Source organism: Poromitra crassiceps (assembly GCF_964638095.1).
Source record: "Poromitra crassiceps genome assembly, chromosome: 10".
In the NCBI taxonomy this organism is placed as follows: Eukaryota; Metazoa; Chordata; class Actinopteri; order Beryciformes; family Melamphaidae; genus Poromitra; species Poromitra crassiceps.
In genome coordinates this window covers 48497584-48522757 of record NC_139631.1, presented here as the reverse complement: position 1 = coordinate 48522757, position 25174 = coordinate 48497584, and the positions used below count along the sequence as shown (strand labels likewise).

Below are 25174 nucleotides of genomic sequence, written 5' to 3'. Positions count from 1 at the left end.
ATGGGTAATGCCTATTGTGGCTAATGTTAGCCGCTAGTTAGTTATGTTACATGGCAGTAAAACGCCACTAAATGACCAGATTGATAGAACTTTTAACCATTTCCATACGGATCACCAGCGTTAGTTTGTTGTTTATAACGTGGCTATATTCATAACGTTTTATATCTCGGATGCGTTATTTTGAATCCCAAAACCACCCCCGAATTGTGTTCTGGCGCAAAGCGAGTGGGTTTCAGGACGAAACAGTCTCGAGCCACTAACGTTATCTTTAGAGCACAATATTCCTGGAATGCAAGTTTAATAAACAGTTACATGTCCTCTCCATTCTACATCAAATTAAGATATTACGGGTTGTTTTATTTTGTATGTTACATACTTATTGGCCAAGATATGTTAGTTTATGGGGGAGGAATTCTGCCAGCTAAAGGAGGGAGTATAGTCGGCCATCTTGCCTGCAGAGTTTTCAAATCAAGTAGAATACAGTTTTGCAAGAAATCTGGGGCGTTTAGTCCTGCTTTAACAACTGAATAAAATCAGAATTGACCTCAGAGTGAGGAGCCTGCATATGAGAGAGAGAGAGAGAGAGAGAGAGAGAGAGAGAGAGAGAGAGAGAGAGAGAGAGAGAGAGAGAGAGAGAGAGAGAGAGAGAGAGAGAGAGAGAGAGAGAGAGAGAGAGAGAGAGAGAGAGAGAACTGCTGGACTTTCTCAAATGGTTTGAACTCTAAAAGTAAACTGTTGAGTTTGTATTTTCTCTGTAAAGTGAGGCAGGAAGCATCACATCTGTATCAGCTCCACATTCCCTAAACTAAACACCAAGTCTGTGTGAAGGCATGCTACTGAAATGACCATCTGCTATTGGCTGATATTTGGTGTCAGGTGATGTCATCTTCTCACAATGTCTTTAACATGCAAGTAAATGGAAATAACATAACCAATAGTTATTTGCAGTTCATTTGCAAAGTCTGCATTTTCAGTGAGAACTTCAAAAACCTGGAATAGCCTCCCTATAGCCATTAGGAATTGTGCTAATTACCATAGTTTTAAAATTAAATTGAAATATTACTTCAAATCTAAACAAACGTGTATGCACAAATAGGGTGGATCTCTAGGTGGATTTAAACATAGGGCACATACAAATGGATCATCTGTCCACTGTCCAGGAGTTGTGGTTGTATGTTAACTCATTGAGTGCCATGGACGTCGAAGGACGTCCAATTAAATAGTGACGTAGAGTGCCATGGACGTCGAAAGACGTCCAATGCGTTTTTTGACGGTGGGGCATCGATCAAAGCCCCCTGCATCTCCTGTCCAATTATTGTAGGTATTGAAGGTGTATAACCTATTTTACGGACTCATTAGGTGGCGACAGTGCTTGCTCGGTGCAGTCCAGATTAGAGACAGGTCCGAGAAACAGCCTAAAAGCCGTGGATCAAAGACAAACCGATGCATGCTCCCAGAGCCATTTGCTCTGTCGCGGGAGCTGACATTGGCTCCGAACAGGAGTCAATCCGCGCTCACAACTGAGCCCCTCTGTCCCTGTCTGTCTGTCTGTCTGTCTGTATAGTTTCTCCACCCGATTAGCAGCCAGGAAAGCAGCCCCTGACGCCAAACCATTCAGCAATCCGGGTTGGCTCTTCCCTGCTGTGGCGCTGAGAGCCGACAGCAGCACACAAACGCAGCACTCCGAAAATATAATGGTTGCGTGAGGCTGTGTGCAGTGTGGGGAGGAGTTTACGGGGGGAGGGGGGGAGGGGGGTGGGTCACGCAGGGCATCACACAACAACTACGTCACTACATCAGAAAATATTATCTTCAGACTCAGTGAATGTGCTTGAAATGCTGCATTTCACAAAAGGCGGATTATCTCAGCTAATAATTTGAAAAGCCTGAAAACGCTGAAAACAACCTATCTTCTCCGGCTCATAACTAAAGAACGGAAAATGGTATCAATAAACTTTTTTTTGCTGATGATACAATAGAGCCAGCTCGTTCTTGTGCGTGTTCGCTGTTTACATAGTAATATCACACAATATTCTGTGGGCCTCGAGAAATCACTGAAAACGCTCTGAAAACTCTGGCACTGGGAGCATCCGTTCTCCAAAAGTGGCTGGCACTCAATGAGTTAATAATGCAATGTGATTTCACCAGTTGTACTTGTATATTGTTTGTATGATTTGTGATAATTTGTGTTTTGTATGAATTATTTATAATGTACCTTTGGATTGGCTCCTGCTCAGGGACTACAGGTGCAAATTAGCTCTTAAGCTAACCCTGGCACATTTACATTGGTATTGATGTTGATTAATGTGCACTGTCCCTGATTAAAAATAAATAAATAAAAATAGAGCCCGGCCGATACTGGATTTTTGAGGCTAGCGATATTAGAGAGTGAAGAATTTCCGATATCGATATATCGGCCGATATTCTTATATTATATATACACATTATACTACTCAAATCGTTTGCAATGATCCCTCAAATATCAAACACTTGACAAAGATATGACTTGACATGACTTGAGATATATAATGTAGGCAGGATATTTTACAGCCTATCAATAAACATTATTGTCCAAAATGACATCAATGCAATGAAACTGTAAACTTCACTGGGAATCTAATAATTCTAAATAACTAGAAATACAAAAACACAAATGGAACAAATATAAAATACAAGTTGAGTTAAGAAAAAAAATCAAATAATACACAACATGCAAATACAAATACAAAATAAAAAAATATCTGCAATATCGGCCAACATATCGGTTATCGGCCGATAATATCAGTGGACCAATATATCGGTCGGGCTCTAATAACCATAATAAACATGCCAAAAGTTGATCTAAAGCAATGTCCCTTATGGTGTAACAAAGTTCAGTTCTTTGGTATAGCAGCTGGCTGGCAGCCAACAGGCCTTTGGCTGGGAACATCACCTGGATAACACAGGATCAACTTGCCTCTACTCACCTTTGGTACCTGTTGTTTTCCACCGCAAATAGTACCCCCCCCCGCCCCCGCCCCCAATACAGAGGGATTTTAGTCATGTTCCAGCCTTTAATTTATCTAAAAAACAAGTTAAAATGGCCGTCTGTGGAGGCTAAGCAAGGAGACAGACTTTATGTCAGAAGAGGCTGATGGCAGCAAGAAAGAGCAGTAGCCAGCTGTCTTTTCACATCATCTTTTGGCTCGCTTGGAAGCTTGATGGAGGTGCTACTAAAAAGTCTCACTACCTGCCCTGTGGAAAACCAAAACAGTGGAGTGGTTTGGTCAGATGAAGCCTATGCGGAAGTGATCAAAGCTGCAGTTGAGCACTTGAGGCTGACTCCAAAAGGCATGTTAAAATGCCTGACTTTACAACAGGAGTAAGCATGTTTACAGTCTTGTTCAAAACCTGGTTTTGGGTTACTGTAGCTATTTCTCCTTTCATAATAACTGTACAGGGGGATGCATTTTTATATAACACACCCATTTAGAGTCAAATACATGATAAAGCAGACTGTTTTGGGCGTGATTGACAGGTCGCCTGTCCAGTGATCGTGCAGCTTGCCGATCCAATACGGACCAATAGCAGGCGGCTCTGCAACACTGTGGGAAACCCCTGGTCTCATGCCAGCTGTGCAAGAACCAAGATGGCGGCGGCCAAAACACCAAACTAAAGGCCACAAACCAATGGGTGACGTCACGCTGAACTGTGCCATATTTTGTATACAGTCTATGCTAGTAGCTAACAGACCTCCCCTCTCTGCGTGCGTGCTTGTGTGTGTGTGTGTGTGTGTGTGTGTGTGTGTGTGTGCGTGCGTGCGTGTGTGTGTGTATGCACCAGGCTGTGCCCCGGGCTCAGAGTTGCAGGCAGTGCGCTCGGAGCTCCTCCTGGTGGTCAGTCAGCTGCAGTACGAACGCTTCAAGAGACAGCAGCACGCCGTGAGAAACCGCCGCCTGCACCGGAGGGTCGTTAACGCCACCGCCCTGGAGGAGCACAACCAAGCCATGGTAACACACACACACACACACACACACACACACACACTCAATAGAATACCACAGGAATGAGTCTGGAAGACCTGGATCCTAGCAATTTGTTTTACATAGTAACACAATAAAAGTCAAATGTCAATGGGATATTTTTATGGAAATTTTTGTTAAATCAGGGGTACTCAATTAAAATTCATAGAGGTCCAGTTAGAGAAAATGTCCTCAAGCAAAGGTTCAGAACATTGTAACGTAGCTTGCATTATGATTCAGTGTCATTGAACTTAGGCTACTTCAATGATTGCAGTAGCCTAATGGTACAACATCTGTATGTAGTCAACGATTGACTGTTAAATCAAAATAAACATCAACAATGGTTATTTACAGTTTTCATATTTAACTGGATTAATTATAAATAACTAGCCTACAACTAATAATAAACACATATTCTTTTCTCAGGTCAAGTAAAATAATGGCTGCATTTAACTCATTGAATGCCATGGACGTCCTTCGACGTCCAATTAAATAGTGACGTAGAATGCCACGGACGTCCTTCGACGTCCAATGCGTTTTTTGACGGTGGGACGTCGATCAAAGCCTTCCGCAGCTCCTGTACAACTATAGTAGCTATTGGAGGTGTATAACCTATTTTACGGACTCATTAGGTGGCGACAGTGCTTGCTCGGTGCAGTCCAGATTAGAGACAGGTCCGAGAAACAGCCTAAAAGCCGTGGATCAAAGACAACCCGATGCATGCTCCCAGAGCCATTTGCTCTGTCGCGGGAGCTGACATTGGCTCCGAACAGGAGTCAATCCGCGCTCACAACTGAGCCCCTCTGTCCCTGTCTGTCTGTCTGTCTGTCTGTATAGTTTCTCCACCCGATTAGCAGACAGGAAAGCAGCCCCTGACGCCAAACCATTCAGCAATCCGGGTTGGCTCTTCCCTGCTGTGGCGCTGAGAGCCGACAGCAGCACACAAACGCAGCACTCCGAAAATATAATGGTTGCGTGAGGCTGTGTGCAGTGTGGGGAGGAGTTTACGGGGGGAGGGGGGGAGGGGGGTGGTGCACGCAGGGCATCACACAACAACTACGTCACTACATCAGAAAATATTATCTTCAGACTCAGTGAATGTGCTTGAAATGCTGCATTTCACAAAAGGCGGATTATCTCAGCTAATAATTTGAAAAGCCTGAAAACACTGAAAACAACCTATCTTCTCCGGCTCATAACTAAAGAACGGAAAATGGTATCAATAAACTTTTTTTTGCTGATGATACAATAGAGCCAGCTCGTTCTTGTGCGTGTTCGGTGTTTACATAGTAATATCACACAATATTCTGTGGGCCTCGAGAAATCACTGAAAACGCTCTGAAAACTCTGGCACTGGGAGCATCCGTTCTCCAAAAGTGGCTGGCACTGAATGAGTTAAAAATAACATACAACATAGTGCTTTGGGAAAATGTGCATCTTAAACGTGCTTTAATTTTAGAAAAATAAGTTTCCCCTTTTCTTCCTTTTGTTAACTCCATTTCACATTTTAACAGTCTCAGCCAACAAACCTCCACCTTTGCTCTTGAGAGAAGTGAGCTCCCTATCTGTCTTTCCCCTCTGTTTCGATCTGTCTGTCTGTCTGTCTATTAGAGATGGAACGATATAGGGCTGCACGATAAATCGATTTTGAATCGAATTAATTAGTTAGGACGATGTTAAAAACGTGAAAATCGTAAAATCGATTTACACTTCAACTAGGGTAATTACGTTATGGTGGGGCGGCTCTCTCTCATGTACGCATGCTGCTACTTGTCCATTCTCCCTCCTGTAAAGTCTCTCTAGAGGCTGTGATACTGGCTACTAAAGACAGCAGCGCAATGGACTTATTTCAACACCATCGACCAAAAAGCACAGAGTGAGCACTGAGCGCAGCTTGTTGCACTGCGGGCTGTAGCCTACAAGATAACGATTGCCACAACACACTCACGCGCGCACAGTCGCACACAAACACAGACGTTATCACCGGACGATGAAACGTTGCCTTTACAGTTCACATAATAACAAAACAACACGTGAGGCCACCGAGTACTGATAGATTGGCTGTATTCATGGCTGTATTAGCAGCCTCAGCTGACTCACCTGTCCCTGTGTGTCTGAATTTCCCACTAACTGCTATCGCAGTTCCACGCATTCCTGTTGTGACTTTGTGTTATTCCAGTACAGATATAACTCCGAGCACGGGTGGTCGCTTAGACACTGCTAATATAATTATGTCACGGAGGCACACGCAAATCCACCAGTGTCAGTGACTGCAGGTTAGCAAGCAACAGCCAGGAAGTTAGGCATAGCAGCGGCAAGCTAAAACAGGAAGTTGGGTTGTTCTGCCTTCAGAGTAAAAGCGTAAATTGTCACTTATGGAAAAAAGGGGGAAAAAGAGCTCTGCAGGTATGCTGATATTTATCTGACTGCTTGTATTAATTGATGAAAAAGTAGCCATGTGCAGTAATAGTACAGAAAATTGAGGATTTGATACTTGGAGCTGCAATACTGTTGGAGCTGTATCGCATCGCGGAATCGAATCGAATCGTGGACAGATGAATCATAATCGAATCGTGAGGCCAGTGAAGATTCACAGGCCTATCACTCACCCAAACGATAACGTTAGAAAAGATCCAAACAATAATGTTAGTGAAGGTTCAAACGATAAAGTTAACGAAGGTCCAAACGATAATGTTAGCGAAGGTCCAAACGATAATGTTAGTGAAGGCGCGTGAGATATCAGCTGACAAACTGTATCCCCGTGTGTGTGTGTGTGTGTGTGTGTGTTGTGTTGTGTTGTGTGTGCGCGTGCACATGTGCATGCGTATTGTGTGTGTGTGTGTGTGTGTGCAGAAGGCCCAGCTGCGGCTACAGGAGGTGGAGCTCCAAGCTCTGAGCAGCAGCCTGGAGGCGGAGCAGCAGCGCTACACACTACTGCAGAATGACACACACACATACACAGCCCAGCTACACACACAAATACACGCACTGCTGAGAGAGCAGCACGAGGAACGCAGCAAGAGACAGAGTCTACAGGTACACACACACACACACACACATCTTGTTCGTCCAACATAGTTTATGATGACCATTGCACGTCTCATTTAGTTGGGTTTTGGTGAGTGTGCAGATGGCTGAGCAGACCAGTGGCATTCACGACTAGTGAATTTTACTAGTCAACTAGTCGTCCCTAAAGGTAGTCGACTAGTTTTTTGTTTTTTTTATCTTTAAGAAAGAACATGAGGTATTTACACGACATACATGGACTATCATATCCCATATCCCCCACAAAGAACATCAAAACAAAACAAGAAAACTGCATAAGATACACAATAATCCAAGAACAAACAAGACTATTGGACAAACAAAAACAATGCATTCAGCTCCTATCCTGATAAGCCTAATGACACTGGGGTAAAAAGTTCTTAAAGTCAAACTCTGTATGTGGTTGCCATATTTTGGGGATGTCTAAGAATCTGCCTTTGCTCTTGTAGTAAATGTTATCCAACGTATGGTAGCTTGAGAGTTCATTCCACCAGTGAACTACAGCTGGGGGATTGGATGCTTTCCAATTTAAAGCTATGCATTTCCTAGCTGCCACCAGGGCAAGATCCATGTATTTACTTTGAATGCATTGTTTTTGTTTGGTTGTTTGTCCAATAGTCTTGTTTGTTCTTGGATTATTGTGTATCTTATGCAGTTTTCTTGTTTTGTTTTGTTGTGTTTTGATGTTCTTTGTGGGGGATATGGGATATGGGATATGATAGTCCATGTATGTCGTGTAAATACCTCATGTTCTTTCTTAAAGATAACAACAACAAAAAAACGACTAGTCGACTACTAAGCACAGTGTCGAATAGTGGTTTTACGAGTCGACTAGTCTGTGAATGCCCTAGTGTGAGCCCAGAATTCTCTGTGGCACACTGGACACGTCAGGGAGCTGTAGAGCTGTGAGGTGCAGCGACACCTCCTTCCTTGGCAGATCTGCACTGCTGCCTCTTCAACAGGCCACAGGAGCTTCTCCTGCTCTCTGAAGAAGACTTTGTTTTGGCCGTCTCGTGCAGGGCATTCTGTTCACATAGCTAGTCCATGTGAGCTGTGCTTTCTCACGCAGGGTGGGGATTGGGGATGCCGATGCACCGATCCACTTTTCTTTCAGTTCCGATCCGATATCTGAATTTGGATATCTGCCGATATCGATATTATTCCGATATCATCGATCGCTATTTTTTCTTGACTATACAGTACAGACAAAAATTTGGCCAATTGAAGTAAAAATGTAAGTAAAATACAACTTGCAAAAAACAAAATGTAGAAAAATATACAAGGCAAATGAGGATACTTGCACTATTTAGGCATTGCTGCTTTAAATAAGGGCCCTCTGTCTGTAGCTGGCTCCTACTAAGATACATTACTTAGTGTTTTGTAATCAATTCTTTCATAACATTAGGTACCTGGTTCATAATATCCCGCAAAAACAATTGGGTCATTAGATATTTCCCAAAACAATTTGAATTGATTTGTGAAAAGTAATAAAATATAGCCCCTCCGGGATGCGGAGTGGGCTTCCGGCGGTCAACACGACGGCTGGATGGATTAGTGAGAAGTTGTCTGTGTATCTACTATTTCATATCTCCACGCCACGGGCATATTACGTTAGCTGAGTGACGAGTCGGCTCAGCTGACACACAGCCAGCCACAGTGGGTGCTGCTACAGGCTAGCGATCTGCAAACTGTGGAATGGAATTTCTGGAGACTGTAACGGTGGGCTCATTCAGCGCGAGCGCGAGCCATGTAAAAACTGGGTCAGCAGTACATGGCATGTGGATCGGCCAAATCCGATCCATGAATTACGTCAGTATCGGCCCCCGATACCAATATTGGATCGGATCGGTCCCATCCCTAGTGCGGATGCTGGGAATGTTAGCCTTGCTGAGGACTTCAGTGTTAGACATTCTGTCCTGCCAGTTGATCTTCAGCAGGTTCCTCAGACAGCTCAGGTGGAGATGGTTCAATGGCGCTGCAGCATTCTACCTCTGTGATTGGCTGACTCAGGGTGATTTTTGCACTCATTGGTTGTTTGAAAAACAGGATTGTGATTGGTTGTTTCAGAGCGAGCTGCAGGAGTGTCAGAGCGAGCTGAAGGATTTGGAGGCGGAGCTTCAGAAGGCCAATAACGAGGCTTACAATGCAGAACACCAGCTCACCCAGCTGTCACTCAAGGTAAGGAGCCCTCCCATTGGCAGATTCAGCTGTCAATCATGCAGATACATTCACGCTCACACAAGCGGCAACCTCCGTCTCCAACGCAGAAGTACCAAAAACAGCAGTTCCTCGAATGGCCACTTCAGGCTGGCTCCAAAAGCGAATTCCCCATTCCCCATTGACCCCCATGTTAAAATACCCAACTTTACAACAGAAATAAACATGTTTACAGACTGGTACCCAAAAAAGGTTTTGCTTTCTATAGCTAATTTTACCATTCATAACAACTGGACGCGCGGTGAATTTTTACATAATATCTTTGTTACATAAAAAGTAAACCAAACGTTTTTCCCCCCACGTGCGACGTGGGCAAGAAGAGGTCAGTTGGGGTGAATCAGTCACTTGGCACGGAAAGGAGGGATATTTTCACATGGCCTCTGTGAACCAATACGGGATGATGGGGTTTGTTCCGTATTTCCATCCCACCTGCATGGCGTGATGAAAACCCACCCTATGTTGGCTCATACTGCTGCCTTCATTGGTTGAATTCAGGGCTGTAGTGGAGGCAAAATGCACATGAATGCTGTTTAGGCACCCTTTTCAATATAACATAGTTTACTCACCTTGATGAGATCGTTAAGATCGTTGATGACAGAGCACACCAAGGACTTCACACACCAATTAAGAAAAGAAAGAATTTAGCCAACCATATCGCACTGACCAAGGGCACCGGGAACCTACTAGGCTTGGGCGATTGGACGAATATATTGCCGACCGACGATTGGCTGAGTCCACTGACGGTTGATTTTTAGGGGCGATTTTTCAGGCGATTGTTGTCATTTTTCTTTACTAATTTAATTAACGCGTGCGTAAATATGAGAGAGAGCGAAAGGGAAAGAGAGAGAGTATGAGAGACAGAGAGAGTGAGAGAGACAGACATGCAGCTCCGCTGTGTACACACACACACACACAAACACACACACACAGAGACACACACCCAAGCGCCACACGTAGCGTTGAGCTGCATTTTTCAGCAGTGGGAGAGAGAGAGGCGGGGGCTGATATGAAAACAGCTGGGGGGACATTACACATTACTAAACTACAAATGCAGGAGCACAAACAAGGCTGCGCTCACCTGAGGAATATGACATGTATGTCGATTAGGAGCGATGTGTCCTCATTAAAATAGCTGCCAAAGTCCGACCGAAGCTGAAGAAACTGAAACAAAAGTAACACGGCATGGTGGCACAGTGGTAGGCACTGTCACTTCACAGCTAGAAGGTCCTGGGTTCGATTCCCACCTGGGACGCTGTGAGCGCTGAAGGAGTGCGTGCCCGTCCGCATGTCCTCGAGTGCCCACCGCCCGGGTGGGGTCGTCAAAAAGGTCCTTTCTGTGTTGAGTTTGCATGTTGTCCCCATGTCCCCTGGGGGTTTCCTTCACATAAGAACCCCACACCAAAACATGCAATATCCTGGTTGCTGATGTGGTGCCTCCTCTGGTCATTAAGGGCGCCTGTTCGGAGGGAGGGGAACTGGTTGGAATAGCGTGAACCTCCCACGTGCTATGTCCTACCGGTGAAGCTTCCTCTGTCAGGTGAAAAGAAGCGGCTGGCTAACTGCCCATGTCTCGGAGGAAGCATGGAGCCAGTTTCGGCTCTCCCCAGATCGGCAGAGGGTGGAGCAGCAACCAGGATAAATAAATTAAATTAGCACTAATGAGGGATAAAAATGGGATTAAAAATCGGGAAAAACATTTTAAAAATTAAAAAAAGAAAGCCCTATAGCGGAAGACATACTTTTACATTCTGCCTGACTTGACGCTGGTTCAGTAAATGCTGGAAAGTTGTCTCATCCGAGATGCTTTTTTCTTTTTTCTGTTCACATATTCTGTCATTTGGACAAAATGTAAACACAATCTAAAGTAATTAACCATTAACACGTTCACTGCCAATGACGTGTTAATACGTCAAAAAAAATCCAACGGTTGACTGCCAATGACGTGTTAACACATTGAGTGCCAGCCATTTTTTCAACCTGTAGGTAAGTTGTGCCAGGTTTTTTTTTGAGGATTCTGGCTCATTTTACAACAGCCGAGGATCTGTTTTCTGTTAAGACTTCGTGAACACCAATCATCTAAAAATAACTAATAGAATGTGTGCTTTCTCTGTCTAAAAGAGTTAGTTTGCAGAGTTAGTAGTTATGTAGATATTAGCCGTTGAGTACAGCATGGTTTTAGCGTATGAGACAGCAAGCTGAGATAATCGCAGTTTTGTGAAATTCAGCAGAATAGTCACCTGCCTGTGATTGTGGGTGCCTTTGGGCGAGTCTGTATACTGTATTGTGTGTGTGTGTGTGTGTGTGTGTGTGTGTGTGTGTGTGTGTGTGTGTGTGTGTGTGTGTGTGTGTGTGTGTTCGCGCGTTGCTCCGCGGCTCTGGGGGGAGGGGATCTCTGTCCGTTCTGTGTGTGTGTCTCCGGGCTCCTCCCTCCGTCTGTGCTGCTGGGAGTTTCCAGCGAGTTGAGCAGCCTCTCCCTGGCAGCGAGTGTGGATAGGTCTCACTGTCTCTTGGGTTTGAGAGCCCCGATTAAGCCCCGTGCGACTCTAGGCTTTATGCTGCTCACCCAGTCCATTTCTGGAACCCCCCCACCGCAGCAGCGCGAAGCGTCCCCGCCTACAGTATGAGAATGAGGCTCCTTCGTTTCTGACTGTAAAATCGCCAAGCCATTTCCGCGGGAGGCGGCTGCTTTTGGTCCACGGGTCCGTGGCTGTGGCTTTCTCTCTGTCTCTGTCGCCACTTAGTGGTCGGTAAAATAGATTATACACATTCTCTTGCTCCAATAGTTATCTCGAAGATGTAAAAGGGGTTGATTGATGTCCCACCGTCAAAAAAAAAAAATGTTTATGTAAGACGAGTTAGCTCGTCCTTGGCACTCAAGCGCTGGATTATGTAAGACGAGTTAGGTCGTCTATGGCACTTAATGTGTTAATACGTCAAAAAAAAGTTTTTTTTTTTTTTGACCGTGGGATGTGCATCTAACCCTTTTACATCTCTTATATAAATATTGGAGCCACCGAACGTGTACAACCCATTCCACCGACCCACTAAGTGGCGACAGTGCTCTCCCAGACTAGAAAAAGCAGAGCCAAAACTGCAGGGGAACGCGCGATGAAACCATTCTCATACTGTAGAATGGATTGGCGAAAACGCTTTCGCGCTGATTGCTGGTGGTGAGGGATTGCAACTTTGCATAATAGATTACGGGTGGAACACACTTTGAAACACGCAGCATAAATAAGACCAGAATCGCAAAAGCTTCATCAAAGCTCTCAACCGAAACTCCAAGAAACGAGCGAGCCCATCCAGACTTGCCCAGCGGCCGCCAGCAGACAGGCACAGCAGCAGCAGCAACAGAAACGAGCTTGTGACACGCCCGCTGCAGCCAAGAAGAACACACACAGAGGGAGGAGTTTGAAGGAGAGGGGTGTTTCCTGCTGTTATGGAGGAAATTACTGTTCAAAACTATTGTTTAGATGTCTGACGTCTTACTGATGCCAAAAATGAATGGTTAAAGTGACTGTTCTATCGAATTTCACAAAAAGCTATTTATCTCAGCTCAAATTTTCAGACGCTGAAACCATGCTGTATTCAAGTGCTAATGCCTACATAACTACTAACTCTACAAACTAACTCTTTTAGACAGAGAAAGCACACATTCTATTAGTTCTTTTTAGATATTTTGTGTTCACAAAATCTTAGCAGAAAAGAATCCTCAGGTCTTGAAAGATGAGCCAGAATCCTCAAAAAAAACCTCTGGCAGAAGCTACCTACAGTAAAAAAAAAAAAACAGCTGGCAGTGAATGTGTTAAGAAAGTTGGATTTCAGCCTCTAGGAAGCAGCTGTATTTTTTCCCTTTTTCACCAAACACTCAACATAACAGCGGGGCAGTCTATATTTAAGTTGTAACTTATGGCACACTATTAGGCTATATTATATAAGGAATGTATTAATTTACCACAAATACCGGCTAAAAGCCGGCAATTGCCGGTTAACGGAATCCCTGCTATCACCCCTAACCTCATCGAGGTAGGCTAGAAATGGATCCCTCACAAATTTCTTGAGTGAGTTGGTCCTCAGGAACCTAAGTCTCTCCATCCGTATAACAGAAGTCATGTCTGTCAACCACGATTGAAAAGAAGGTGAAGATGGGGACCTCCATCCCTTCAGAATTAGTTTTTTAAGCATTGACGTCATTATCATTATCATTAAAAGTAAACACTTTTGCTAATGAGTTTATGGTCTCAATCTCAAGTCTTCTTCAATAAACCATCTGATTATGTTCATTTAGTCAATTATGGTCCCATTTAGAGTCAAATAGATGATAAAGCAGACTATGTTTTGGGGCATGATTGACAGGTCACCTGTCCAGTAGTCTCTTAAACGGTTGGCTCTCACAATTTTCAAATGCTTCCGCCTAAACTTCCACTGCACAAAAAAATCTACTTTCCGGGACTTTGCACAACTGCAATCAGATCCACTTTGCAGGTCTTTGTGGCAAAGTGGGGGAAAGTAGCACATAGTGTCCGCATACTGAGTCTATATGTGGTCATTTACTTGCCCGGAAAGCAGGTTTTTCATGCAGTGTTCGAGCTGGGAGAACTTGGCCAAAACTCGGGAAAAATAATGAGCGATGATAGGGGGATGTCCCGGATGTACCGCCTAAAGACAGTGATTGGCAGGTATTTCTCCAATCACCTGCATTGGTTCAAACTCCCTCTGATCTGGTGTTTTTCCCCCCCCAACTTCCTGTGTCCATGTTCTGTGGGCGTGAATTACAGACTGTTTGTGTTTATGGTGCGTTCGCAGAATGTAGAAGAGACAGTCTGGCTTGAGAGACTACCTATCCAGTGATGGTGCAGCTCGCTGATCATGCACCAATAGCAGGCAGCGCTGTGGGTGTCTGGCCAAAAAGAAATCAAGATGGCAACAGTCAAAATGCAAGTCCAGGAGTCCACAAACCAATGAGTGATGTCACAGTGGCTAACTGTGCGTGTGTGTGCGTGCATGCGTTTGTGTGTGTGTGTATGCGTTTGTGTGTGTGTGTGTGTGTGTTTGTTTGTGTGTATGCGTGTGCAGCTGTCCAGCAGTGAGCAGCTCAGAGAGCAGATCTTCCTGATGAATAAACAGCTTCTCCTACTGAGAGAGACCAACCGAGCTCTCACATATACACTGGAGAGAGGAGACACCTACAGCACACAGGTACACACACACACTGAGAGAGACCAACCGTGTTCTCTCTAACACACACACACACACACACACTGGAGAGAGGAGACACCCACCTACTGCAGCATGGTATGCACGCACGCATGTGAGCATGTAAGCCGGAGAGGGAAAACAGTACAAACTTTCCAACAATGAGATTTTCTGTTGTTGTTTTTGTTGAAGTTTGATCTATTTGAGCAACCATAAATGCCAAACTGCCTTAACAGTGTGGTTTATGTCGTTTCGTAAACCATATGCATTTTGAGAGTTTGTGTTTGTGCTTCTTTATGGAGAATTCACTTCCATGCCCTCCAAGCATAGTTCGCACTGTGACGTGACATGACTTGAAAACAAGCTATAACATGATCGACATATCATCCCATCCCTAATATTAATATCGCAGGAGTCACAGCTGTGTGTGTGTGTGTGTGTGTGTGTGTGTGTGTGTGTGTGTGTGTGTGTGTGTGTGTGTGTGTGTGTGTGTGTGTGTGTGTGTGTGTGTGTGCGCGCGCGCGTGTGCGTGTGTAGGAGGCGTCCATGCTGCAGTGCAGTGTGGGTAGGGAGTTCCAGAGGCTGGTGGACAGTGAGAAGCAGCACAAACAGAAGCTGGAAGCAGCCAATCAGAGAGCGGCAGATCTGGAGAGCCAGCTGAGCAGGAAGGAGCAGCTGATCCTGGACCAGAAGAAACTCCTAGAGGACAGCAAGGCCCAGAGCAGGTACCATTCACCATGCTATAATCTATAATCTATAACAAGGCCCAGAGCAGGTACCAATCACCATGCTATAATCTATAATCTATAACAAGGCCCAGAGCAGGTACCAATCACCATGTTATAATCTATAATCTAGAACTGTCTCACCTAATCTACATTACATTAACATTAAGGAAATGTTTACTAATAATAATGTAATCTAATCAATGCTGATACTGTATGCTAATAGATAAAGGAGTGAGGATAATACAGTACATGCTTTGTATTCCTTAGTTTTAGCTATGCAGTGTTCTAAGCAGACTGGATGGCATCCAGCAGATGATAGAACGCTCATCCATAAGAGACTTGAGACTTGTGCCCAATCCCAGTTTCTTATTTGTACCCCTACCCCTTGTTTTTTTGAGTGTCCCTCATGTTGGCCCTTGCCCTTCAAAACGGAGCCACAAGGGGTAGGGATTGAAAACAATCACCTAGGAAATGGGACACGACTCATTACCTCATCATTTTGCCCAACTGTCATGCTATTTCTGGTTCAAACAGATTGAAGTCTGCAGATTCTCATACAGTAAATACACTATTTTGTCATCATATTGCATATTAAAATTTTTGATACCGTATTAATATTTAAATTATACTATTTTATTCGTTGACTGGTTTGCTCAGGAGTCACTGGAAGACATGATTATAACATAGGCTAGCTATATAGGATAGTATAGCCTAATCAAATTGATTGAGTTTGATATTGTAGCTACATAATATTCTGGTTTTTATGCCTCCACCGGCGATAGCCAGGCCGGAGGCATTATGGATCCGGGTTGATAATCCCCAGACCTTGTTATGAGCAGTTTCATGGAGGAACTATTTTCTTTTGTCCGAACTACAGCCACTAGGAGCTAGCTAGTTCCTATATGAGACTGCAAAAGAAAATAGTTTTGACATGAAACTGCTCATAACAAGGTCTGTGGATTATTTTGAGTAACCGGGTCATGATTTCTGCAAAGAGACATTGCTGTTGAGTTTTTCAAATGTATTTTTTTGGTGCTTCGAGCACCACAAGCCTTCCAGTTCAGTTGTATTCAAGAGAAGGCAGAAACTCTGTGGCTGATATCTCCAAAACTCGCGTGGCTGGTGCTTGAAGTGGGCACCCATATGTCTATGTTAAAATAGTCGCAAAATACCTAACCAAAACTTTAAAAAATAAGTGAATGTCTTCCTTTAATGTCGATACAAAGGATCACTGTTGAAACACGCATTTCAAAACTCGATATTTGCAAAGATTGCCGTCTCCTCTTTCTCAAACTGGAAACCAGTGCCGCGCGAATTGCGATAGAACTTTTTTCTGAAATGTTGAGCATCCAGAGTCCTTTGTATCGACATTAAACTCGGATATAAACGTTTGTTTGTAACTTTTGGCTCATTTCTGGTGGATTAATAGCGATTTCCTTCTAAGCCCTTGGTTTGGAGTGTGGGTCCTAAAAATCTCCGTTTCGAGTGTTAGTAACCCCTCCCACTTCACCCTCGGTCTGAAGCAAAAATGAATTGGGACAGCACTAGCACTTCACGTGAACGCGCAAAATGGAGGGTTAAGGGGTAAGTGGTAGGGCCAAGGGGGGAATTGGGATCGGGCTTTGACCCAGACTTGCCCCTGAAAGACTTGAGACTTGATATGGACTTGCAAAAAATGACTTGTGAGCATCAGCAGTTGTTCCACATGTTTTATTATTTTATGAAGTGATGTTTGATATGAATGTTGTTGTTTTTGTTTGTCAGAGGCCAGCTGTTGGCCTGTGAGAGTCGCTGCGTGGCTCTGAGCAGAGTGACCCAGGCTCTGCAGAGCGAGCTGCTGCACCTGTACAGCCTGGTGGAGCTCAGCACACACAGCCAGCGGGCCCAGGATGGCAGCACCCCCTGCAGGTAGGCAGCCATACTGCAGTCTGGACCTGAGACCGCTTCTAGGGAGAAGACAATCTGCAACCATGTATGTTCATCCGGGCATCCAGGTAGTGCAGCGGTAGATTCCCTGCCTACCAACATGAGGGTCGCAGGTTCGAGACCCCGTGTTACCTCGGGCTTGTCCGGGTGTCTATACGGGCCAAGTGTCTGCAGGTGGGAAGCTGGATTAAGGGTATGAGTCCGGGTCGCTGCATTAACGCTTCCTCTGGTCGGTCGGGGTGCCTGTTCGGGGGGAGGGGAACTGGGGGTAATAGCGTGATCCACCCACGTGAAAAGAAACGGCTGGTGACTGCCCGTGTCGAAGGAAGCATGTGCTAGTCTACAGCTCTCCCCAGATCGGCAGAGTGGGTGGAGCAATGCCCAGGACAGCAGGGGGAATTGGCCAAGGTACAATTGCGGAGAAAACGGGAGGCGGGGAAAAAAGATTTAAAAAAATATATTTATGTTCATCCTTCGCATTGCGAAGATTGCTGATGAGCCCGTTACTTACTTCTTCTTCTACTTAGCCAGTTTTCTGCTGCAGATGATCTCTCTTTGAGGAGAGGGCTGCCACGTCATCGGCAAAGTCAAGATCTTCTAAATGGGAGAAAGGTGTCCACTGGATGCCCCTGGGCTTATCTGATGTGGTCTTACACATGATCCAGTCGATGGTAACTAGGAAGAAGATGGGGGAGAGGATACCGCCCTGTCGTACGCCGGATTCCACTGAAAACCATTCAGTGTGTCTTGTCAATGATCACACTGCATTTGAAATGGTTATAGAACTTATCATGGTGACGATCTTTTCAAGGATTCCATATGACCTCAAGATCTTCCAGAGGGTCTCCCTTGGCACACTGTCAAGAGCCTTTCTGAAGTCTATTCAATGGATGTACAACAGGGCATTCCACTCAAGGCACTGTTTGATGATGTGCAAATATCTGATCGTTGCATCCTCTGCCTTTCCTCTATCCCGCTTGCTCTTTCCTCAGCTGGTTGTCAATTGCTAATGATCCGTTGGAGGAGAACTCTGCAGCACATTGCTAGGGATGGAAAGGAGTGTGATACAATGCCAGTTATCGCAGTTCTGTAAGGTTGCCTTTCTTGGGAAGTTTTACAATTAGTCACTTGGAATGGCGTCACTCTCTCAGATGGCCCTAAAGAGATCAACCAACACTGATGATGCTGTGCCAGGGTCTGCCTTGAGCATCTCTGCATCATAATCTCAGCTGAGACCACTTGAGCAGCGTGGGTGTTCTCCATTCCAGCCCTGTGGAGGACCTCCTTGTCTGGGACCTTTTCCCGCCATTTGATGTGGAGCAGCTTCCTGACGCATCTCATATGAACGGCGTTAAGCTGCTTGGCAATTGAACTGCTTGGCATGCCAGCGGTACTAGGGCTGTGAATCTTCACTGGCCTCACGATTCGATTCGATTACGATTCAGAGGGCTACGATTCGATTCGATAACGATTATCGATGCATCTTAAATCGATGCATCACTTTTTTCCCCGAATACATGATTTTTTTTCTCACTTTCTTTTTTCTCACTGTGTGGCTACTTTTAAAATAAAAGTGCATTTAGAATTGCATTGTATTATGATCCATAATTAAAATAAACAACTGCATGTACTTCCATTATATTTTATTTGATTATATAAAAAAAAAAAAAAAAAACGATTTTTGATATTTGTGAATCGATGCAGAATCGTGCAGGTCCGCATCACGATGCATCTTATAATCGATTATTTTTGACACCCCTAAGTCCAGGTCTCACAGGCGTACACTCTGTAGGGTGAGCCCTCTGCGCTCCCAGACAGAGGCACGGAGTCTGCCAAAAAGCAGCGCTTGGGCAAGCAATCCTGTGTATGAGCTCGTCGTCGACCTAGACAAACTTGTCTGCCACTTGGAGATGTTTAACATTCACAGTGATTAATGTAGGGGGCTCCACGAGAGGGTTGGTGCCGTACCTCTGTTTTCTTGGTGCTGATGGTGAGGCCAAAGTCTGTGCATGCTGCGGCAAAGCCTCCAGTTGAGGCATTCAGTGCACAATCGTCTGCAGAGAGAACAGCTTGCCATCAGTGCGGTAGGCATCTGTCTGCATGGCTGAGAACATCATGCTGAAGAGAGTGGATGTCAGGATGCAGTCTTGCTTGACTCCATTGGCCACTCGGAAGAACTTGACTTTATGGCTTTACGGCTCTCAGTGAAGTCCGCACCTGCTGCTTCGCCAGTCCCCCGTTGCTGCAGGACTTGGGAGGATGATGTGATGGAAGAGTGAAGTCAGTGACTTGCACGATGGCTTGGCTTAGAGAAGGTGTTTAGCTCACTCTCTCGCCTGAGTGCATGTGTAACAGAGTGACACAGTCTAGACGGCTGGAGATGAGCCGTTTGCTGTGGCTGGTCTCATGCAGCCCACGGCACAAAGCAATGCACCATTCACTCATAGTTGAGACCCTTTGTGGGAACTGACAGCTGGGTAGGCTGTGCCTGGGGATTTGAATTCAGAGTTACCTTCTCCTATCCCTATGTGCTGGCTAAAGTAGGCATCATGGGAAGTGCCATACAGGCATGTAGGAGGACCAGATATGTCAGTAGAGGTGCTATCCTTACCCAGGGGGTCCTTGCTGAGCTAAGGTGATACATTTCTACAGCCTGTGGTGCAGTGTAACATCACGCCTAGGATGCTGTTGCGGTCTCAGGTCCAGATAAAAACCTTCAAATGAACTTGGTCTGAAATAGTCCAAATAGAATAGAAAATATAAATGAATGCATAATGTTTAAAGTATAACTACAATCTGTCTCTCCATCAGGCCAAACGGTGGCGACGTTGCCATGCCAACCGTTCAGAGCAGCCGTTCCCTCGGCAACAAGCCTTCCTCCTCCATCGGCATCATCAACGGCAGTGAACGTCTGTCCACCTCCCCGCTGCTCCTCTGCACCTCCTCGCCGCTCGAGTCCCCGCCAGCCGTCGGCTCCTTCCTGGAGCAGCGAGCCCGCGAGCTGTTCAGCCCACCCCCCGGGGAGGATGAGGAGCCAGGGGAGGCAGAGGAGGTGGGGCTAGAGGAGGAAACTCCCCAGGCCGAGCCACCGAGCCAGGCTCCAGCCTCCGGACCCCCCGCCCCCCCACAGGGACCCCCTGCCTCTGGACCCCCAGCCTCCCCACAGGGACCCCCCACCTCTGGACTCCCTGCCTCCCCACAGGGACCCCCTGCCTCCCCACAGGCACCCCCCGCCTCCCCGGAGGGACCCAACCCTAGAACCCCCGCCCCCCCACAGGGACCTGGACCCCGGACCCTGACCCAGGCCGTCCGCCAGAGGAGACACGAATTGAGCATCATGGACTACGATGAGACACTACCAGAGTACTGAGGGGGGAGGGGGCTGCTGAAAATACCAATGAATAGAGAGAGGGATGGAGAGATGTTTAATCAGAGAGAGAGATCAGCAGCAGAAACGGATCTACAAAGTCAATCCAGGTGCTAGCAGGCTAACTATGCTACCAGTCAGTTTATACCTGTTAGTATCACAACAGGCTACAGCTAACAGGCTAGCTATGCTAGTCTGTTTATACCTGTTAGCATCATAGCAGGCTACAGCTAACAGGCTAACTATGCTACCAGTCTGTTACACCTGTTAGCATCACATCATGCTACAGCTAAGAGGCTAACTATGCTACCAGTCTGTTTACTACCCGTTGGCATCACAGCAGTCTACAGCTAACTATGCTACCAGTCTGTTTATACCTGATAGTTATTAAGAGAATTAAGAATAATGATGATGATGAAAAGCAAAGCCGTATAATTTGGATGAATTATTTTTAACTTATTTAGTCGCTCATGAAATTTGCAGCCATGAGCGGCCTCTGGAAACTCCCGAAACTCATATCCAAACTTTTAAACTAACCGTTGTTTAAGTCAAATGAAGACAGATTCAGCAACTGCATGGCTGATTTCTCTCCTCACGTTTTCAGAAAGTGTTTTCTTTCTAAACGAGCCACGATGTTTTTCCACTGTGAAATCCAAGGCTTTTGTTGTACGAAAGTGGGCGTGGCTTCATGGAAAGGTTAAGAACACAATTCTGCCTCAGGGCCTTAAAGCTGCCTGGTGATTGGCTGCAGTGTAGTTTTCTCTCTCTCTCTCTCTCTCACACACACACAAACACACACTGACTCCGCCTCACACCATGATGATTGGTCTGCTGGCTCGGTTCTTCAAGTTTTGGTTTGGTTCTCCATAGAGTGCCAAAGTCACGCCCTCTTCCCGGGTTCAGCATAGGGCCTAAGGGAGTTCAGCCACCATTCATTTTTCCATAGACGTTTCATAAAATGATTAATAAAAACCGTTTTACTAGGTCAAACCAAGCGATTCAGCTATATTTAGTATTAGGAGAGACTATAGAACATTTCACTCAGACCAAAACAAAAACAAAACGTGATCTTCTTTTTCTGATGTTTCTCTGGTCGTCATGGTGATGTGACGCTAAAAGCTGCTTCGGTTCTGTCTCTCGTTTCTCGTCTGTTTCAGGCTGCGGCAGCGAGCCGATTGGTTGGATCCATAGGTCCTGACCAGGGGGCGGGGCTTGCGTCTTCTCCATCCGTGTTTTTATTGGTTATTAATCAGTGCCTTTATGAATGTTAAGGATTGCCAGAACAGCTCCTAATTGGCTAAGAGAGGTGATGATGTCAGACTGCAGACAGTTGAATTGGGGGGGGGGCGGGCTGATATGAGAGAGGAGTCTTGTTGCCATAGAAACCGATGACCTCTTGTCATCATCGAACCTTAAAGGGATAGTTCACCCAAGACAATGGTGATTTATTTTGCACATGATCTCACATTATCCCAAAACTGTAAACTGTTTTGAAGACATTCATTTAGTTTGACAGTTATAGACTACTGCAATGAGTCTGGAAGTAGCACTTGTGTTCGTAATGGGGTTTTAGAATGGGGATTTCGGTTAAATGCATGAAATAAGGTCCGTGGTTAACAAAAGTTTATGGGAGTGGTCATTTGTGTTCAGCAGTATAATCTTCACAAACAAGGACCACTTGTATGACTTGTTTTTTTACACGATTTTCAGAAAATGTTTAAAAAGTTATATACTGTTGAACACAAATGACCACTCCCATAAACTTCTGTTAACCACAGACCTTATTTCATGCATTTAACCAAAATCCCATAGCCTTTTCCTGTACTGTACTCTCTCAAGTCAACTCTCTATTGAGAGTTGACTTGAGTTAATTGTGGACCAATGATGTCATCAGAAGGCACTGAATCATTAGCCATGTTCAGAATGGTTCTACTACTTGGGGAATGATCAAACAAGTTTAATTTGGACACTACCTCACGCTTGTTAAATACGACCGCATTGCATTGTAGTAGATGCTGGGAGAAAATATAGGGTACGTTCGCGGTTCACTAGAAGTTGCAGTGCATTGTGGGTATTTTATAGTTATAGTGAGTGAATCAAATTAACAGTTGAGAATTCGGACACTATTTAAAAATGGCGAACACACTATAAAGCAGGGATACTCAACTTGCTTTGCCCGGAGGCCACTTTTGCAAAATCACAGGAGGCCAGGGGCCAGTTAATAAACAAACATTAATAATATACATTTTTCTGTAGTGGATTGTCGGTATTTGGGGTGACCGCCGGAGTTTAGGTTAAGTTAGTTAGTACATACTGTATATGATCCGTTTTATTTTATTTTCAACAATAGTATGCTTTCAGACCAATCAGCATACAGATACAGACGGTATTTGGCATGGTTTTGCACCTTGAAGCTGGAATGCAAGTCAACTCTCAATGAATGTCAGACTAAATGAATGTCTGTGTGAGATCATGTGCAAAATAAATCAGCGTTGTTTTTTGCTGACGTGTCCCTTTAACGAGAGGTTTGCCGCTGAACCGTGTGCTAGTCTTCGGTCTCAGCCTTGAATGTAACGGACCGACGCGGTTTCAGACTGAACCCACAGATGGAGCTAAGACCAAAGACTTATTGTAGCACCAATAATGTCAGAATTTACCGAAGATTGAATAACTACCAGAGATTTGCACTTGGCCGAACATTTTATAAAACCCAATAATGTAATAATTTGACAATAATGTAATAAAATGTCCTGACTGATATTTAACATTTTTACTGATAATATAATACCTTCCAGGTAACCCCCCCCCCCACAAACATTTTTTTATGATGTAACAATTTAATTAGCATGGTGTATGGATGGGTCCTCCTATTGATAGGGATTTTAGTTTATGCATATTTGCCTAACAACGTACCAATTGCCATCTGTTGTCAATTCAAATTCTACATAAAGCCAGTGTCCGATGTTTTCAGTAGGCTAACATGACAATAACACTTATTGATTCTAATTCCACACTTGACATTTCAGAGAGAAAAAACTTATTATTTTGTTATTATTACATTGTTCAAATTATCAGTTTTGATGAAAAACAAATGGAAGGTAGTACATTGGAAGGTAGTACATTATCGTCAGTTTTATTTATTTATATATATATATATATATATATATATATATATATATATATATATATATATATATATGCAAATCAGTCAGGACACTTTCTTACATTATTACATTATTAAGTTTACATTTTCCATGAAGTTACACAAAGTCCAAATTTTCAGGAAAACATTACATTATTGGGTGCTACACTTGTTTTTAAATTTAGAACTAAATAAAATCTGCACGATTTAACTGTTTGAATTTCAAATGAATCGAACTGAAAAAGTTTCCCTTTCAGATAAGAAACTGTCTCTTCTGTCTCGTCTGCTGCAGGGCAACTCTCACAGGCAGGGCAACTTTTGGGGTAACTGGTGGGCAACTGTTGCCTCAGTAGTGTTGCTTTAATTCACAGAAACACTTTGTTGGCAGGAAACATCTGCACAGATTCTGACCCCATGTTTCTCATTGTTGGCAGTTGTTGCATTGCCATACAAAGTTGTTCAATATCACCAGCATGCTGAGGAGACAATGTTAAACTGTGAACAATAGAAATAAAGAATTGTAAATCTGTCTGGCTCTCACTCGCACACACCTGTCATTCACTGGATTTGATGGAGTTACAGTAAGCTGTATTGTATATGGATAGAAGGGCCTCAGGTTACAATGTACATATAACATTTTGATGATCACACAAAATATTAACCCCAATTATAATAAAGAAAAAAGAAAGGGCATTATATCTGACCATGAGCCTGGCCCGGGTCTGAGGAATGGAGGGGAAATTCCGGCCTCGACCCCGCGGGCCGGGTTCGAGCAGAGAATCTAACCTCTACCAGTGGTGTAGTGGAGGGTAGACGCCGTCTACCTACTTATTTTTCAGATGGCTTTGAGTCTACTCTCGCCGCTTCTCTCTTTTGAGTTGCGTCAAGCAACAGAAAGCAGATCGAGCTGGGCAGGAATTCACGAGAATAATAAAATACAACCTGTTACTGTAGGCTATGTCAACAGTCACACATTTTGCTTAATGCAACCCTGAATTACTTGAATGCTTCCATTATTTTTGGCAGCTACTTGGGTTCAAATTAACATGGTTGGTTTGAAATTTTTAACTAAATTCAGTAATGTTCAGGTTATCTAGCCCAATTGTTTTCATTGTTACATTGTAGCCTATAATTCAATAAAAATGCTGTTTTTGTGGACACCAACTGCCCAGCAAAAGTAGTTTAATTTGCATTGGTTAGACTGGTTAGGATTTTTCAGTAGTACTCTTTCCACCTCTGCCAGAAAGTCATACTAGACTACAGGACAAACAGGTCTGTTGTTTGCGACATGTAACCATAGTATCAGACACGACACGGCACACACAGATGACGTCTTCTAGCAACCAGCAGAGCAGACGCGTCATGGCAACAGGCGAGGCAAACGGCAGCAGGTGAGCTTAAACCACAGCTTTGTTTTATTATACCGGTAGTCTAATTTACACAGAGCGTGTCTCCCTCTGCCTGTCTGTCTCTAGCATGATAACAAACACACTGATGGTCAACTCTATTTTCCATTTTCTTCAGAAGCAGACAAAACTCAGCTCAGAGCTCC

At 44.5% G+C, this 25174-nt stretch overlaps 1 protein-coding gene across 1 annotated transcript; it reads left to right on the top strand.

Moving 5' to 3' along the window:
• On the top strand, window positions 1–23603 carry LOC310784492 (hamartin-like; the record flags this gene model as incomplete). Its single annotated transcript, XM_083645478.1, has 8 exons — window positions 1–4; window positions 3841–3989; window positions 6855–7037; window positions 9114–9224; window positions 14340–14462; window positions 14997–15184; window positions 16952–17095; window positions 19925–23603. The coding sequence occupies 8 exons, from the start codon at window positions 1–3 to the stop codon at window positions 20481–20483; spliced, it is 1461 nt and encodes a 486-aa protein (XP_083501604.1). The 3' UTR covers window positions 20484–23603.
• Window positions 23604–25174: the final 1571 nt, after the last annotated feature.